We start from the raw sequence: 17,734 nt of genomic DNA on the forward strand, positions 1-17,734 counted from the left end.
TACTACTATAAATCTATAATTTATTAGTGGAAAATTAATTCCTCTCATGTGAACTGAGAAATGCACAATAAATGAAAGGAAACTAACTCTATACTCTGTTTTACTAATGAGCTATTGGCGCTTAATATCAAAGAATTTTTAAAATTTTGATTTTACCAAGAATTTTAGACTTCATAAATAATAGTAATATTCCATCCGTTCCTAAAAAATAGATTAGTTTTATCATTTTGGATCGTCTTCTATAATTAGACAAAGTCTAAATATGAAAAGTTTTTTAACAAAAAATAATCATACACATCATTTATAACGTAGACCCCACAATTCACTAACACTCATTCCATTACTTTTTTTTTCTCTCTCTTATTTTTTTTTCCATCTCTCTCTTACTTTACCAATTGAACATTAAAACTTGTGTCATTTACAAGTTTGTCAATTTTAGGGGGACCGAGGAAGTACTCATGAACTTTGAATGAGGTGTCAATTTCTCACCCGCTAGCTAATGTGACAACATTTTAGTATAGGTGGCTTGTCGGGGCTAGTTGGAAGTTGACACAGGATGATGAAGAACTATGTTGAAGAGAGAGAGAGAGAATAGAGAGATGGAAGTGGAGATGGAGATGAAAGCTAAAGAGAGAGAAATCCTTATTGATGATATGTACAGTATGTTTTTTAAAACAAATATTAAGTGATGTTCCACGTTACTAGTATATAAGGGCATCCATAATGGGGCAGACTATAGCCCGCCCTAAGTCTCGCCCTATGCACCGTGACATCAACATTTTATACTCCACTCCTTCCACCTGCAATGGGGCGGACTATAGCCCGCCCTAAGCATTTTTTACTTCTATTTTGTACTTATATAATTAATGCAAATATATCAAGCAAAATAAATAAATAAAAACAACACAATTATGGCAAATCCTACATTTACTTAATTAAAAAAAAGTTACAAAATAAGAAATTAAAGAAAAAAAGTCCACTACATATAAAAAAATGAGGCTAGTCTAGAGTAGTCCCAACTTGCGGCTGAGGCCATTGATCATCCGCTGGGTATTTTTTTATTTTTTAGGATTTTTAATTATGTATTTTTTTTTATTTTTTAGGCTTTTAAATTGTAATATTTATTTTATTTAATAAAGTGTGTTTTTATTAATTGAATTTGTTGGAATTAAAAATAAAAAATGAAATTGAATGAATAGTTAAGAGATGGTTAAGAGATGGAGGGATGCAGGTGTTGTCTCTTAGTTAAAAGATGAGTTGAAAAGTACAGTGGAGCCCATGAATAGTGAAGAGATGAGACAGTTAAGAGACGGATAAGAGACAACGTTGAAGATGCTCTTATTGTTCGATAATTGCGCTGGTTAATTACTCCTACAAAAGTGTACACATTATGTTTGATCATTAATAAAAGAAAATTGGAATATTATGATTTGACGCAACTAAGACCAACCGCACATAGTTCTTGACATTTAACCCGAACTACATGTCTAATCATATTATATACATTCACATCATAAAAAACAACAACTTTTACTATACAATAGTAGTATTGAGGCGTCAACAAGTAGGCCTTCTTGTGCTCCCATCCATTGATCTACAATAATTTTTCAACTTATTTTCATATTGGCAAAAGTGAAAAGAAAAGGGTGCATGATGTAAAAGAGAAGATGGAATATCATGATCCACAATCACTTCGTATTTCGATTTTTAAAATAGAGATAGTATATAGTAACTCTTAAATTATCAATCTTTGACCAAATTCTAATTTTTCATTTCAATATTTATAATTTTTTTAACTTAATTAATCTATTATGAAATTATAATCGGGATCGATTTATACTCCACACTAGAAGCTGTCATCTTGAAAAATGCCCCCTAAACTTTAGTGTCAATTTAGTTGAAAAAAGTGAACACTAACTTCAAGCTATGTGTGTGTGTGAGTGTGTTGAGATTATGGTGGGCAAAACAAATTAGTGTTGGGTTAGATAAAATTGTGTATCCTAGTTGTTGTACCGGTGATGATAACGTAAGCCATGTGTGTATGTGTTTAAATTTCTTGTCGTCATTATTTAAAAAATGATTTAGGGATACTAGATTAATAGTTATTTAAATTACAAAAAAGTGTAACTTAATTGATGAAAATGTATTTTTTGCAATTGTTTCATCTGTGTATAAAACGGCAGTGTTGGTAATGCTTAAATTGATATAATATGTAAGTTTTATTGTCTTTTCATCTCATTTTAATTTTTTTCCTTTATTTTAGTGAAACAACTTTGTTTCTGTTGTTTCGAGTATAATTAAAAGTCATCGTTTTATATGGAGTATATAAGTAAGAAAAATTGAAATTTTATCATCTGATAGTATTATTTCGGTTTTAAATGTTACGAGAGTTGGAATATAGTTGATGAAACTTTTAAGCATCACCAATAATATCCCTATGATTTAAGTGGTGCTATAGAATTGACTTTGAATATATAGTTAAACTTATGCTATTTATTTTCACCAAGATCCATCCTGATTTTTTTAAATGAAGAGTATGGGTGTGTTGTTGGCATCAAATTAAATTACGTGTACATAAAGTTACAATTACTACTATAATTTAATCTAAGGATAAGAAAATTGCAATTTATATTCCTCACCCCTTTTAAAAGCAAGAAAGATAGTACTCTAGTATATTAAACTACGAGGCCCATGACTTGGAATTTTAATATTTTATGCATGCAAATCAAACCAACCAGTCAAATTGTGTCTACTTCTCAAAATCAGTTCTAAACCGAACTGTTTTTCATTTAGAGTCTTAGACAATCTTATTAAACTAGATTCACGCTAAATCAAAATTTGTTTGTCAATAGAATTTCACTAATTCATGAGACACTAATTTTGAATGTTTATTTAGAGGACAGGATGAAGCAAAGGTCCCCGAGCTGTCTGGAAGTCATATGGTCAGATTCGATTTCTCTCAACATTATTTACCTAATCAATTTGCATGATTCCGACAGCCATGTCAATCATGCACTACCAAGTCTGTTTATCCTTTTTTTATTGCTTTTGTTTTCCATATTCCTTCTTAAATAAAAATGTTTCACTACCACCCAAAGTTGGTGCATCAACTCTGAATCACTTCTTAACAATAATTTTCTTCATTATTATTTCCTTTTTGTGTTTGAAATGATTGTGTAATGCTTTAAAAGTCATCTTTTCCTTTGAAGTGGGCTTCTGATGCGTTTCTTATTGGACTATGTATATTGGGCCATTGTTATAAATTCACAGCCATTTTCTTGGGTTGGAATAAATGAACCATCAATCTAAGGTTTAAAAATTGAACGAATCAAAATACATTGTTTGGTTAGCTTAAGATTAGGTGCCAAATTAATAACTAACCTAAAATCAAATAGATTGCATATAAAGAGAAGCAAGAATGAGTTTGTTCATTGACAATCTTCGGACAAAGGCTCTAAAATGTGTTTGTGCAAAAAGAAATAAAAAGCCATTCGACAACATACAGTATAATGTTGGGCGTTTTTTCTTCCATAACCTTGGTGGAGTGTGACAAAAAACAAAGTCACGACAAGAATCCAACAATTGGGCACCTTTCTCACTGATTTCCAATGATAATGATAATTTTGATGATATGAGAGGGAAAAGCCAAAATTGAGAAAAGGCCTTAGCTCAGCAACACTAAAAGAACAAAGCCACGCACAACACTTGAGGCTTGAGACTTAACAAGCATACTACTGTACTACCTTTTCTAGCATCTTCTCTTCTTTCCTAACTGGGCCAATGAGTTGGCCTTAATTACCAGAAGTGCCTTCCTTATCTTCAAACTTCTCGGAGCGTCAATACTCCTTAATTACCATTTCAAATGTCCTCCTCTCCTGACAAGAACTAAAAGGCAAAACTAAGGCTTCCTTTGGCACGTAGAATTGGAATTGGAATTTTATGGAATTGAAATTATAATTCAATTCCAAATCCTATGTTTGGTAAAATGAAATAACTGGCATGAGACTGAGTTTAAAAAATTTATGTACACGCACTATACACAAAATACATACTCATACACACATACACACAAAAACACGCATTACATACACACTATTAACAAAATACACACATTTCACACACTGCACAAAATACTCACGCTGCACATAATATACACGCACTACTCACATTTACAAAAAATACACTCTGCACACAACATACATACACTGTACACAAAATACGCACTGCACAACACACACACTACACAAATTTTACTCAAAATACACACACTACGCACACTATACACAAAATGTGTGAAATGTGTGTAGTGTATGAAGTATGTGTCGTGTGTGAAATGTGAGCAGTGTGTGAAAGCGTGTAGTATGTGAAATGTGTGTATTGTGTGAAATGTGTGTAGTGTGGATGTATAATAAAGGTATTTAATTTTATGACTATTTGAAATTCCAATTTTCTGCGTTTGATATGAAATTCAAATTATGACGTTAAAAGATTTGGAATTGCAATTCAATTTCAAATCTAAATAATTTTAATACAAAACACTGAATTTAGAATTAAACGCTCTAATTCTTATTCTAATTTCAATTCCACACCTCCAATTCTATATTACCGATGATAGCCTAGCATAAGTTCTAAGTTCCAACTGAGCGAATTAGAGCATCCGCAACGCGGGCTCGATTTTGGCTTGGTCTCATCTCGACGAGACGAGCCAGCATCGAGTCAGCGTTGCGAGGCTCGTCTCGTCGAGACGAGACGAGACATCTCGTCGCGCGACGCGACACGGCGAGGCCGGCCTCGAGCTGGCGAGACGACGCGCGCGCCCACGTGGCGCGCGCTGGAGCGTTGCGTGACGCCCACTCGCTCGGCCCGCGAGTGGGCGTCGTAATTATGACGTAATAATTTTTTTTTTATAAATTCGAAAAATTCGAATTTAATAAAAATAAAAATAAAATTCAAACGGTCAAATGACCGTTGGGGACCAAACGGTCGAATTTTCAATTTTTTTTTTTATTCTTCTATAAATATACTCCATACTCCATTCACCATTTTACACACATACACAACTCTCATTCCTCATTCCTCTTCCATTTTACACACAAACACTACTCTCAAATTGTTGAAAAAATGAAAAAATGTCCGGCGATGGAAACTCCAGCCGGCGGCGGCTCCGGCAGGCGGCGCTCCGGTGGGTTCGACTTGAACTCGTTCGACGATTGGGCGAGCATGTACAACTGTTTGGGTACTCCCGGTTCGTCGCCGGGCACCTAAGGCTCGACCACCCCCGCCGGCGTACCAAACACCACATTTTGATGTGGATGCATACTATCGTCCCTCCCCCCAGAGTACGGCAATCGCCGGGATTATCCTAAATTTGGGAGAATTTTTTGGCGCCCGAACGCCACCCAAGCCGAGACGCTGGCTCCGTACGACGCTTGGATCGGCTGTCTCGCACGATCCCTTGCCGCCGTCGGAATCAACAAACCCACAAGCTAAGTGTTTTTGGCCAAAAGTCACCGAGTTTACAGATGCTCAGGGCCGACAAATACCGTCCCCCGCAACGTGAAGATGCTCCGCAATCATTGGGACCAATGCCACAAAGATGTCAAAAAATTTTGCGCGATATTAAGCGCTGTGTATAAGAGGCGACTTATCGCAGTGGAGCCAAAGTGGAGCCGACATTCCCGAGAGCAGCGCTTGCTGGTCTTCAAAGACGACGCCAGCAAAGATTTCTAGCTTGTCGATGTTTGGTCGCAAGTCCACCACCTTGAACAGGTGGGCTGCGGCGGCCGAGTCGGGCTCGGGCTCGAAACGCACGAAGCACACGGCGCGTGGCCACTACTCGCCTAGTGATGGCGGCGAAGGCAACACCTCACGTGAGGGGGCACACCAACCGATGATGGGGGGATAATGATTCAAAAATGCCGGTGGAGTAGTTTTTTTATTTTTTAGGATTTTAAATTATGTACTTTTTTTTTATTTTTTAGGATTTTAAATTATGTATTTTTTTCTATTTTTTAGGCTTTTAAGTTGTAATATTTATTTTATTTTAATGAAGTGTGTTTTTATTAATTGAATTTGTTGGAATTAAAAATAAAAAATGAAATTGAATGAATAGTTAAGAGATGGTTAAGAGATGGAGGGTTGCAGGTGCTGTCTCTTAGTTAAGAGATGAGACGGTTAAGAGACGGATAAGAGATAGCGTTGCGGATGGCCTTATACTCATGAAGTTGGTGTTTTGTGCTATAAAAATAAAAATAAAAATAACGTGGCAATTTTTCTAATTACTATATTACCCCCGTTTTACCCTTTTGGAATTTGTTTATTCGGTCGAAAGTCGAAACCAATTATTAGATCACATTTGTTGGATTATCTCCAAACCACCTTCCCGCAGTCGCCGACTCTCCTCCTGTAAGCTCTCTCTCTTCACGCGCTCTCACCTCTCACCACTTAATTGGTTTACAGTTGCGGGTAACTCCAGCGTTTTCATTGACTTTAGGGATTTATACTGTTTCCAGAAGACCCAAAGGCCTCATCGAGAACGAAATCCAGAAAAAAAAGATAAAAAGAAAAAAAAAATCGATTACCGGGGTCTCGCTCGATGTACTTTTGGGTTTTCGATTTTAGTTACAGCGTAGCTGTGTAGTAGAGACTGAAAATTTGAGGGAGAAGTTTATCTATTGCTCAAGGGTTCTGCCTTTCCAATTTCGTTTGTATCTTTCCTGTAGCGAATCCCGAATTCAATAAAGAGATTCAGTAATACTTATTTTTATTTTTTTCATTTTCTCAGTTGATTGATTGTTCGCGATAACCTAATTGTTGTTTATGCTTTCATGAGAGCTGATTGTTAACTGTTATCGGAAATAAGAAAGAGAGATTTTTGTTGCTATTTTCTTTGTTAGTATTTCATTTTTATGTTCCGAGAGAGTGAAAAAAAAAGAAATAAAACTAAAAATTATTAGCAAAGAGAAGGAAACTGCGTTGAATTGCTGAGAAGGGTTTAGCTAATGGGTAGCCCTGGATCAAGTGCTTTGGCTACTGCAACTCGTGTCGGATTATCCGAGCCCATCTCGACTGGTGGCCCTTCAGAATCTGACGTTTCTAAGACTCGTGAGTTAGAAAAGGTTGGTTATTTACGTTCTTCTACATTAGTTATGCACTATTCAGCTGTATTTTGTTTGAGAGGTTATTGCTCTTATTGCCATGATTGCTAGAATGGACCAAGGGGGAAATTGAAAAGAATAATTTGGCTGTTTTGTTGAAAGAACATGAGAAAAGATAAACTGAAAGGGAAACTTATGCAAACTGTTCGACAAAGAAAAGAAAAAACGGCAATGAAGGGATAATAACTCCCCAATTCTCTCCCTCTTGGCACCATTGCCTATAAATTTACTTAGAGAACAACAACCTGAGAATTTGTAGTTTCTTATTTGCTTGCTTTTTTATCGTACCTTACATTAGTAATCAAACTTATGAAACCCCAGTAGTTGGTTTAGTTAGCGATCACAGAAGGAAGGGAACTTGAACTTTTGCTACTTGGTGGAAAAAAAAAAAAATTGCATTGGTGACCTCTGGAATACAAAGTTATGAATTATGTCAAAGGGAAGAAACTCTCTTTAGTTGAACCTAGTTTGTTGATGACCATATCACTGTACTAGTGTAGTAATAGCAGCTTCTTTGTGTTCCTTGTGTAATAAAATTGCTTACCAGCCCAACTCTGCACAAGTGCTTCTTGTGCTAAGCTCGGTTTCTTTTGAGGGGGTACTGGGGTAGAAAGAAAGAAGCTCATCTGGTTTTGTTGTTGGCAGCTTTTTTTCTATACTCTAGAACTTCTAATCTCTCTTTAACGTTAAATACTTTCTTTTTTTGTTTCTCTTGTACCCTTTTTCTCTATTTAATGTAGCCTAACTGCTCTCTTATGTATGGGTTTCCAGTTTCTTGTAGATGCGGGATTGTATGAGAGTCATGACGAAGCTATCAAAAGAGAGGAAGTTCTTGGTAGATTAGACCAGGTCACCTGTTTTAAACTTCAAATGGTTTACTTGTTTTGCAGTTGTTAAATATGAATATTGATATTGGATTAACTCACAGATTGTCAAGACATGGGTGAAGAATGTTAGCCGTGTTAGAGGTTATAATGGATCAGTAATTCAAGAGGCAAATGCAAAGATTTTCACATTTGGTTCTTACCGGCTTGGTGTATGATTTCCATCACTTTTACATGCTTGTTTAACTTTTGTTTATCTTTTTTAAATTTTCCTTTGATTATCTGAGATGACTTTTTTTTGGTAAAAGAGTTCAAGCCCAAAGTGCCTTCAATTGTTTGGGCAAGATGGAGTCTTTAGTAGTTAAGAGAAAGTCAGTAAATGTAATTTTCTGTATGGATGTTGTTCTAATTACCAACTATCTTAAGAACATGATCACCTAAAATTGTAAAAGTTCTCTGCTGAAGCTATATTTTCATCATAGTGTTAATGAAGTTGGTATTTGATCTTTCTATGGCTAAGTGATGATTTTCATGACTCTGATAAGTTGGTAAGGTTTTAAACATGACTTTGGAGAAGCCAACTTACATTATTGACCTCAGAAGAATATATGATGGAGTATGATTTTTTTATCAAGTCTTATTATTGGGATTGCAGTTGCAATTTATAGAGATTTACAGACAGGCCTTTGAGGACTGAATCTATCCTCTTTCTTCTACTTATAGGTACATGGACCTGGTGCTGATATTGATACCTTATGCGTCGGACCTAAATATGCTACTCGAAATGTAAGCTTCTTAGTTGACATCTTGTTAACGGATGATTTATGAAAGGAAGATGATACCTTTTTCATACACAGGAAGACTTCTTTGGCGAACTTCACAGAATGCTTTCAGATATGCCTGAAGTACAAGAGCTGCATCCTGTACCAGATGCTCATGTACCGGTGATGAGGTTCAAGTTCAATGGTGTCTCTATAGATCTACTTTATGCAAACGTGTCCCTGTGGATTATTCCTGAAGTATGGATTTTCTCTTTGCATAACTAGTTTGTAGTATGTACACATTTTTTATTTGATTCCTCTCTTCTTCAAGTTTTACATACAATGATACAATAATGGAAATGTATCAATATGTTTGCCTTTGAGATTATCTTATGTTTCTTTCCTTATCATTTTTCTGTTAAGTGTCGATTGAAGTTTTATGACTACACAGTTAGAATTGGGTTTTCTCGATTGTGGTATTGTCAGCTATCATCCACGATAGCTAATTGTTGGCATCCTATATGGGGATTTCCTTGAACCCAAACCTTTGTAAATTTGCCAGTGCTGATTTGATACAATCTAGCACGCCATATGGTTCTTTCAATTCGTATATTTAGTATTTACTGACCTGATGCATTGAATCAACGCTGGTTTTAATCAGTAGATTCAAAATGAACTATTTGCTTTCCCAGAAGACCCTTTGTCTTTTGTTTTAAATTCTTTCCCCCTGTCATCTGTTCTTGCAATCAAGTTTTCTATGTGCGTGTTTGTTCCGGTGATGAGACTCTTGTGAACAGCATTTGGTTGATACCTAAAATATTTGATATGGTCTTTCCTGAAAGACTACTGAAGTACCTTTCTGAATTAGTCTGATCCTTTTCTTTCTCATGCTAATGCTTTCAGGATTTGGATATTTCACAAGAATCTATTCTCCAAAATGTGGACGACCAGACTGTTCGAAGTCTCAATGGTTGTAGAGTAACAGACCATATATTGCGCCTGGTCCCAAATATTCAGGTGTGAATTGTACAGTTTTAAATTATTTGTTGAATGATATCCTTGAAATCAGTTTTTAATATCAATTTATGTTTCATCCATAGAGTTTTCGTACTACACTGCGATGTATGAGGCTGTGGGCGAAGCGGCGTGGAGTTTATTCAAATGTGAGGAAATAAAATTATGCTTGCGTGTTTGGCTTATTCTCTCGTGTTTATAACTTTATATAATGTATGCAATCATTTTAATTAATGTGTAGTCTTTCTTTTAAACTGCTTTTCTGCTAGCCAGGTCACTGGTTTCCTTGGTGGTATCAATTGGGCATTGCTTGTTGCCCGCATCTGCCAGCTGTACCCAAATGCTCTGCCGAGCATGTTGGTATCCCGCTTTTTTAGGGTATACAATTTGTGGCGGTGGCCAAATCCTGTAATGTTGTGTCCAATTCAAGAAGGATCTTTAGGACTTTCTTTCTGGGATCCTAGAAGAAATTATAAGGACAGATCACACCTGATGCCCATAATAACTCCTGCATATCCCTGCATGAACTCCAGCTACAACGTCTCAACAAGCACATTGCGAGTCATGATGGAAGAATTTCATCGGGGAAATGAGATATGCGAGGTATTATAATTCCTTATCCCCCCCAGTTATATTTGGATGATTGCTATTCGAGATTTGCTTGTTTTCCTAATGCTAGTTTCTTTTCTTGTCTCCAAATTATTAACTCAAATGTAGGTCTGCAGATATGACTCATGTGTCATGGAAGTCAGGATAGTTGTTAAATTCTTCTATTCATAAAGATTTGGCCTACTTCATCTTTTATCTGCTAGTCATTCATATAGGCTGATTAGATTACTCGGAATGCTGCAAAGGTCCAGTTTGATATGAGCTAAATTCTGATCTTTTTTATGGAAACCATAAATCCAAAACCACATTCTTGCACATGTTAGTTCTCAGTAAAGGTTCCTATCCGAAAGTGAAAAGAAGAGACACTTGTCTGTAATATAGTAATTTGTCTGGGATCAGCTTTAGTGATGATATTGAAAAAGTTTGGAAAATTAATCACACCTAGTTTGATTCTAAGAATATAAGGAATAAGGACTTAAGGCGGATAGTTGTCCAATCCAGTGTTTTTGTCAGTAAATAGTTCGTTATAATTGGACGTCTTAGTTTTTCTTCATGTTTCTGGTTGTATGCTTCACGCTTGGTGTTTAATTTCACGATATGTCGATTGCTATGTTTTCTGGATTACATATTTTGCTCAATGTATTTAATTGTGGTTTCCACCTAACAATGTTTTGTTACACTATACAGTCTTGAATACTTGCATACTGTACGTGTTTTTGGAAATGATTTTAATTTTAGCTTTTGTTAAAACTGGCTTCTAGATTCCTGTCTTGATGAAATATTAGGCAGATGGTTATGCTCTCCATCTGAACGTTTCCCTCATCTCTGGCTTCTGCTTTGTGATTTCAGCATGCATTCTTCTCTCCATTATTCAACCCAAGACCGACTTAGAGGAGCTAGAGGTGTTGGCAACTAACCTTTTCTATGCTCTTGTGCATTTCATGTGTCTTCCTTCCGTCTTGTATTCTACAATGCTTCTTTAACTCTTAATTTCCAATGACTCATGTTTGAAGATGCACGGTTACATTAGGAAGTGTAGGTTTGGGTTTCTGACATTTTCGTCGTATGTGTAGCCTCTGGAACTGCCCGTATCAACTGCAATCGCGTCTGCATCAGCAAAAGTGCCAGCTCAGAAGCCGCTTATCAGGTATCCATCTATGAAACTCGATGATTCTATCCCAAATCATGATCTATTATGCAGCAACAGCAGCTTGTATTGGTTAGTAAAAGCAAATGTCACTGCTTATGTTTCAGGTTCAGTTTCACCTCTCTGCCTAAGGCAACTGGTAACAGTGCATGAGTCCGTGCAATCATGAAATGACCTCTTGAGCTCGAGGAGTGGAGAATGAGCGACGAGGAAGGGAGAATTGTACGAAGGAGGTCTTGTTGCTATATAATAAATATCGAAAACTTGGTCCTTTTTGTTGAGATTGGATTGGTGGTGGCGGAATGATGTTGTAAATTATACAGTAAGTTCAACTGTGTAACGGAATGTGTTGCCTTAAAAATGCAATCCAATAAATTTGAATAATTGCATACTCTTTGTTATAATTCCTTCTGCCGCTCATTTCCACACAATTCAGGTTTAGGGAATACTATAAATTTTAAAAAAATTTGCGTTTCAAGGAGTTTCAAGTTAGAATTTTGTAATCAAAATGAAAAAGCTGAAATTACTAGTGGTAGTATTTAATTTGTAGGTTATTGTCTCGAATTTGCAATCAAATTATTATTTTAAGTATTTATTAGCATAATTATGATTATGAACGAGTTTATGAGTTAGCACTATCAGCATCATGTTAATCGTGAGTAGCGTCTTATAGTTTATAGAATCTCATTAATCAAACGTTGGTAAGAATTAGGTGCGGATTAATATATTTCGTGAGATGAGTAATCATGATGATTCACTACCATTCTACTATGTTCCATTTATATGATTCACTACTCTTCTACTGTGTTCTAATTATATTTAAATCATATAGTAGTAGTTTTATATTTCTAATTACTACTTTAGGAATCAACACCTTGGAAATAGAAAATGTGGACCCCGACTTGATTAAAGAAGTGATTCCGATAACTTTACATCCATTAATAACACTTCCCGAGATTATTTAACATTGGTGTTGGTAGAGTCGTTATTTTTTGTATGTTAATAAATTAATTAAATTGCTTAGTTTAAATGAACCACATATTTTTCCTAGGCTGGTGGTCTCAACACGCTTTCCTTATATAGATGTGGTGGATCTTTATTAGAGTTATGAATGGCGTTTTATGTGCTATATATTGTTCCAAATAATACTACATCGTTCAAACTTCAAAATAATAATAAATGGGCGTGACAATGACGTGAATTCAATTTAAAGTTCTGGTCAAATGATAGTATAAGTCTTTAATTAGTCATAGTTAGTTAAAACTTTGTAGTAGAACTGCAATTAATTAACGAGTGATCCAAATTGATTTGGAGAAATTTTCGTTCAATTAAATGCTACTCCGATATTAGATGCATCCTAGAATTTATTGTGTGCACGACTTCTATTGATACAAGCTGACATGCATGCACATTGTGCTACATTTATTTGATACTTATAAAACGTGTTTTACCCCTGCATATTTAATTTTATTATTTCTTTTATGTGTGTATTTTATTAGAATGACGTTGTTGGTATTCTTGTCTATGGAAAACTAATATAGTACAATAAATTATTTGAAATAACTAATATAGTACAATAAATTTTAGATTTCAAATGTTATTTATTTTATTTTAACATCAATTATTCTTGTGTTCAATGCTTCTGGATTAGGTATGAGTTTACATCAATAGATGTATAGATGCGTAGATTCGAGTGATGCACAGTGCTACATGAATGAAAATAGCAGCTAGATTAGATAAACTGCTCGAGGAAGATAGAATTTAATGTAATCTTATTAGATTTCAAATGTTATTTATTTTATTTTAACGTCAATTATTCTTGTGTTCAATGCTTCTGGATTAGGTATGAGTTTACATCAATAGATGTATAGATGCGTAGATTCGAGTGATGCACAATGCTACATGAATGAAAATAGCAGCTAGATTAGATAAACTGCTCGAGGAAGGTAGAATTTAATGTAATCTTATAAGCTTTTTAAAATTTTATGTTGCTAGCTAAAAGGAAAAATGCAGCTAAATAAGTGATCGATTTAGTGGATTAAATAAAAATAAAAATAAAAATTTATAAAAGAGATGAGAATAATACAAGTGAAAATGCAAGTAAGAGCAAAATCTCCAACTCTTTCGGCACTTTAGTCTTGTATGTCTACTTAAAAAACAGCAATACACACAGTGTGTGTGACAGTTACTTCAAGTTAAAGCAGTCTTCCACACATCAATCAAAGAAGCAGCACACACAGCATTAGACAACGGCCTTCAATTGCCTGGCCTTCCCTCCCTCTCCCACGTATATATCTCCTCTTCACATATATACACGCATTCTCCATCGCACTTCCAAAATCAATTCCAATTCCAATTCCAATTCCACCAAATTAACCAACTAATGGGCCTACAGAACCACCTCTCCGACCTCTCCTCCGAATCAATCCTCATAATCACCGCAGTTCTCCTCGGAAAAAGCTTCAGCTACCTCCAATCCCTAATACTCACCTTCCTCCACAACCTCGGCCTCCTCTCCCCGCCTCCGCCCTTCGACGCCGACCGCGACTTCGTCTCCGCCCTCAACGACGTCGTCGGCTCCGGCCTCGCCACCCTCATCGTCCTCTGCGACCAGCTCGCCCTATGCTCCTACCCGAACCACCAGGATCCGGACGCCGACTGCGCGGTGTGCCTCAACCGCCTCGCGCGCGGGGACCGCCTGCGCACTCTCGCGTGCCGCCACGTCTTCCACAAGGACTGCTTCGACGGCTGGCTCCACCACCTCAACTTCAGCTGCCCACTCTGCCGCGCTCCGGTGGTCTCCGACGACCACGTCGACCGCGCGCGGCGGCGCGTGGCAGACCATCTGCTGGATTGGCTCCCACCTCACGGCGCGTGAATTGAATTTCCCCCTTTTTTAGCCCTAATTTTTTTTGTGATCGTTTATTCTTTTCTCTTTCGGGGGTACATTTGACTTTTCACCCCTTTTAGTTGCATTGCTTTGTTCTTTTTGCCTTTCCAATTGGAAGTGGGAAGGGTTTTGCAACTGTTTTTTCCAACTTTGGAATATGTTTACTGTTAATTTTTTAAATATGAATAACTGTTTTTACTAGTTATATTTGTTGGATCATTATGCATTTATTTTGTCCGATTTTCGGGTGCAATAACCTACTGTATAAATACAGTTTAGAAGTAGTAGTAATCAACTTATATTTGTAATTACTGAAAATTTAAGATTTGGCCACTATTATTTATAGCCATGGCTTATCCACTGGATTCCAATTGGCAATTGGTGATTGAAAATATTAGTGGGGACGTATTTCAGGTGCATTGAACTGTTCATGACTGAGTATCAAATTTATGGGACCTCCATGATGTATACAACTTGACCTACGATGAATTTCCAAATTAATGAATTTTTATTTATTCAATATTAAGACATTATATTATTATTATTATTTGATAGTATAAATTAAGCCCATGCTACTCGCCAGTTCAATTTAATTACTCCACTAGATGCGTAACAGCAAAAGAATTTTATGCAGTAGAAAAGTGACACTATTGAAATGGAGTAGTAATTTGTTTTGTTTATTTCTCAACGCCTAGTTGACTTGGACTAATAGCCATAAACACACAAATTTGGAATGGACGAATAGAAAGAGTTGCAAGTTGCAAATTGCAAAGTAAAAGCCAATAGAAAGTTGGGTATTTTTAGTGATTGTGATATGCGTGGTGGACCACTTTGTAAGGTATGTTTTGGTGAATTATTTGACCCTCTTAGCTAGGGCAAAAGTATTTCTAGACGCAATTTGAAGCACTACTATATTTGCATGCCAACTGAAAAACTGGATAATAGTAAATTAAATCATAACTGTAACTAAATTTTGATAGGTTTGTTAAGACTTGAAAATGATATACTATTAAATCATGAAATTATAAATATTAGTAGTATATATATTACATTCGCTAACTAGATCGGATTTTAGCAAAATCAGAAAATGACATATATATCGCTAATGTGGCACATTTGTGGTGGTGTGTGACGCACACGGGACATTAAATGTATGAATAATAGCTTGTTAAACACTGAATTTTGACCAAGTTTAGATTATGCATATCTACTAACAAATCTGTCTAATTTTGATTTTAGGAATTAAAAAAATAAGATCAATAGTAGCTCTTCATTTAGTTGGTGGAAAACATCTTACTAGCTAATCTATGCTATATCATCAATTCACTATTTTAGCTTGTGACTTATGATTTAGGTGGAGGGAGAAATAGAAAAAAAGAAAGAACATCTTCTCCAAAGCTTACTAGTGGAGTATTATTTTGCATTCTTCCATTTAACTAAATTTTGTTGCATCAACTTCACGTCCTAGTATGAATGAGTCAATGAAAAATGGTTCGAATTCTACAAAACTAGATTTGTGATTTTGCGAGATTGTGTTGTTTCAGTTGGTGGCTTATTACAAAATCAAGAGTTTGAAATTTGTATGTTATATATTGATCTAGTGGAGTACTAATTTGGCCATCTCGTATTTTTAAGAGGTCATGTAAACATTAACCTGGGCATAATGCAACTTGTTAACAAAGTAGATGAAATTGAAAATTCAGTATTATCCAAATAAATATTTAAAGTGTTTGTCCAAAGTCGGCTAGTCAAAGTTCAATAATTTGTAGGCTAATTGATAAATGACATCGTTTAATTCGTCAGCCGCTTAGATTTACTGCCTCTACATCAACATTAAATTGGACTGGATCCAATTTATCATTAAAATAAGATGAAACTGAATGATCAATAAGTAATAGACAAACTTTTCATTTTTACCGTGACAAATGACGGAAAATTTGAAAGACATAAAAAAATGGCAAGACCTAGAGATCATAAAGGGAAGAAGGGGCGTGAATTTAGATCCTCAAACTGTGTAGACTTTTTTTCACAGAACACTCTTAGATAGGGTCGAGATCGGCGAGCGTTTCCTCACGGGTATGTTCTTCTCTTCATGAGGTTGTGCGAGACTAGAGTGTGTGTTTTTTGTTGACTTTTTTATCTCTGCTGCCGCTTGGGTGTTTTGTTTCTGTTCCTCCTCTTGTTCACTACCCTCGTTAGTTTGAGCATTTTACTTCTATATAAAAAAAAATAGACAAATTTAATTACTATAAGTTAATTTGCGAAACCACGATTTAGCCAAATTTAGTACTCCCTAAACCTCTTAGTAATCATACCGAGCCTGTCATATAGTAAGATTTTTGGGGTTAAAGGGCTACATAAGACTGAAATAATCCAAAATAAACAGAGGTTGCTGATTAAGTCCCAATCCAATAAAACAAAGGAGCAGAATGAAAAGATCTCATTTTTCTTGATAACATGCATGTTTTTCCTGTAAGATATTTTTCTTCCATGTTGGCTGCAAGCTGCACTACAACTTTTTAATTGTGACATTGTTATGCTGTGTCCTTTTCAGCCACCATTGATTGGTGGAGTACAATAGGAGCACTTGTATTTTATACTATGCTATATAAATAACTAAAGTTCGAACATATAATTTTGTACCATAATATATACTCCTATAAAATTCTATTTAGATCATTACTCACCATCTATATCACTGTATGTATGTTTGCTTCATTAACTGATGCGTTATTGTGTATACACACTAATTACATTTTATATACTCTATTAATTCATCCACGAAAAATCTCATTTTCTAAATCATAAATGAACGTTGCAATTAAAAGTCTTATTCACTTTTTCATTTTTGGTGAATTGATATTTCATTTCACTCACATTTAAAATAAAATAAATAGTATATATATACAAATGAAATACACATTTTATTAAATTTTTTTAAATCTCGCGTCAAATCAAAGTTGGACTTTATAATAGAGATGGAATGGGTATTATATTAACTCGTCTTTTAATAAAAATCCTAATGTGTGCAATAATTGATAATTCATATAGTATACCTAATTTTTATGATAATGTTCATAGATTTGAACCAATTTGAATTAAATTTGTGAAATAATATGATAAAAAAAAATGTGAAAAAATGAAAACGGGGAATAAACTAGTGTGTTGGATTTTTGACAGTGTCGACATTTAAAATCGTTCGTGAGTTTATGTACGAATCGGAAAATTTGTGGTTGGCATTATTTTCTTGATGTTATATAGTAGTACTAACTGTACTATAATCTTTTATGAAAGGACCATATATATGATTTTGATCAACAAAAAATATTCAT

The 17,734-nt window shown here is 35.3% G+C and overlaps 2 protein-coding genes and 1 long non-coding RNA gene across 4 annotated transcripts; all 3 read left to right on the top strand.

The window, feature by feature from the left end:
- The first annotated feature begins 6,331 nt into the window (after positions 1 to 6,331).
- On the top strand, positions 6,332 to 10,383 carry LOC125207412 (nuclear poly(A) polymerase 1-like). 2 transcript variants are annotated; one of them, XM_048106741.1, is made up of 9 exons: positions 6,332 to 6,405; positions 6,494 to 7,118; positions 7,929 to 8,006; positions 8,086 to 8,193; positions 8,705 to 8,767; positions 8,839 to 9,000; positions 9,646 to 9,759; positions 9,843 to 9,905; positions 10,030 to 10,383. In XM_048106741.1, exons 2-9 carry the CDS (start codon positions 7,002 to 7,004, stop codon positions 10,366 to 10,368), a joined length of 1,044 nt encoding a protein of 347 aa, XP_047962698.1. In that variant the 5' UTR covers positions 6,332 to 6,405; positions 6,494 to 7,001; the 3' UTR covers positions 10,369 to 10,383. The 2 variants fall into 2 exon arrangements, with proteins under 2 accessions (XP_047962698.1, XP_047962696.1); XM_048106739.1 differs by having other exon boundaries at positions 6,342 to 7,118.
- An 843-nt stretch (positions 10,384 to 11,226) lies between these two features.
- LOC125207413 lies at positions 11,227 to 11,896 on the top strand. Its single transcript, XR_007173956.1, has 3 exons — positions 11,227 to 11,267; positions 11,439 to 11,512; positions 11,620 to 11,896. It is a non-coding gene; the product is annotated as an uncharacterized LOC125207413 (long non-coding RNA).
- A 1,810-nt stretch (positions 11,897 to 13,706) lies between these two features.
- On the top strand, positions 13,707 to 14,603 carry LOC125204458 (E3 ubiquitin-protein ligase RHA2A). The gene has a single exon (XM_048103121.1). The coding sequence runs from the start codon at positions 13,896 to 13,898 to the stop codon at positions 14,388 to 14,390; it is 495 nt and encodes a 164-aa protein (XP_047959078.1). The 5' UTR covers positions 13,707 to 13,895; the 3' UTR covers positions 14,391 to 14,603.
- Positions 14,604 to 17,734: the final 3,131 nt, after the last annotated feature.

Source organism: Salvia hispanica, chromosome 2, assembly GCF_023119035.1.
Source record: "Salvia hispanica cultivar TCC Black 2014 chromosome 2, UniMelb_Shisp_WGS_1.0, whole genome shotgun sequence".
NCBI lineage: Eukaryota > Viridiplantae > Streptophyta > Magnoliopsida > Lamiales > Lamiaceae > Salvia > Salvia hispanica.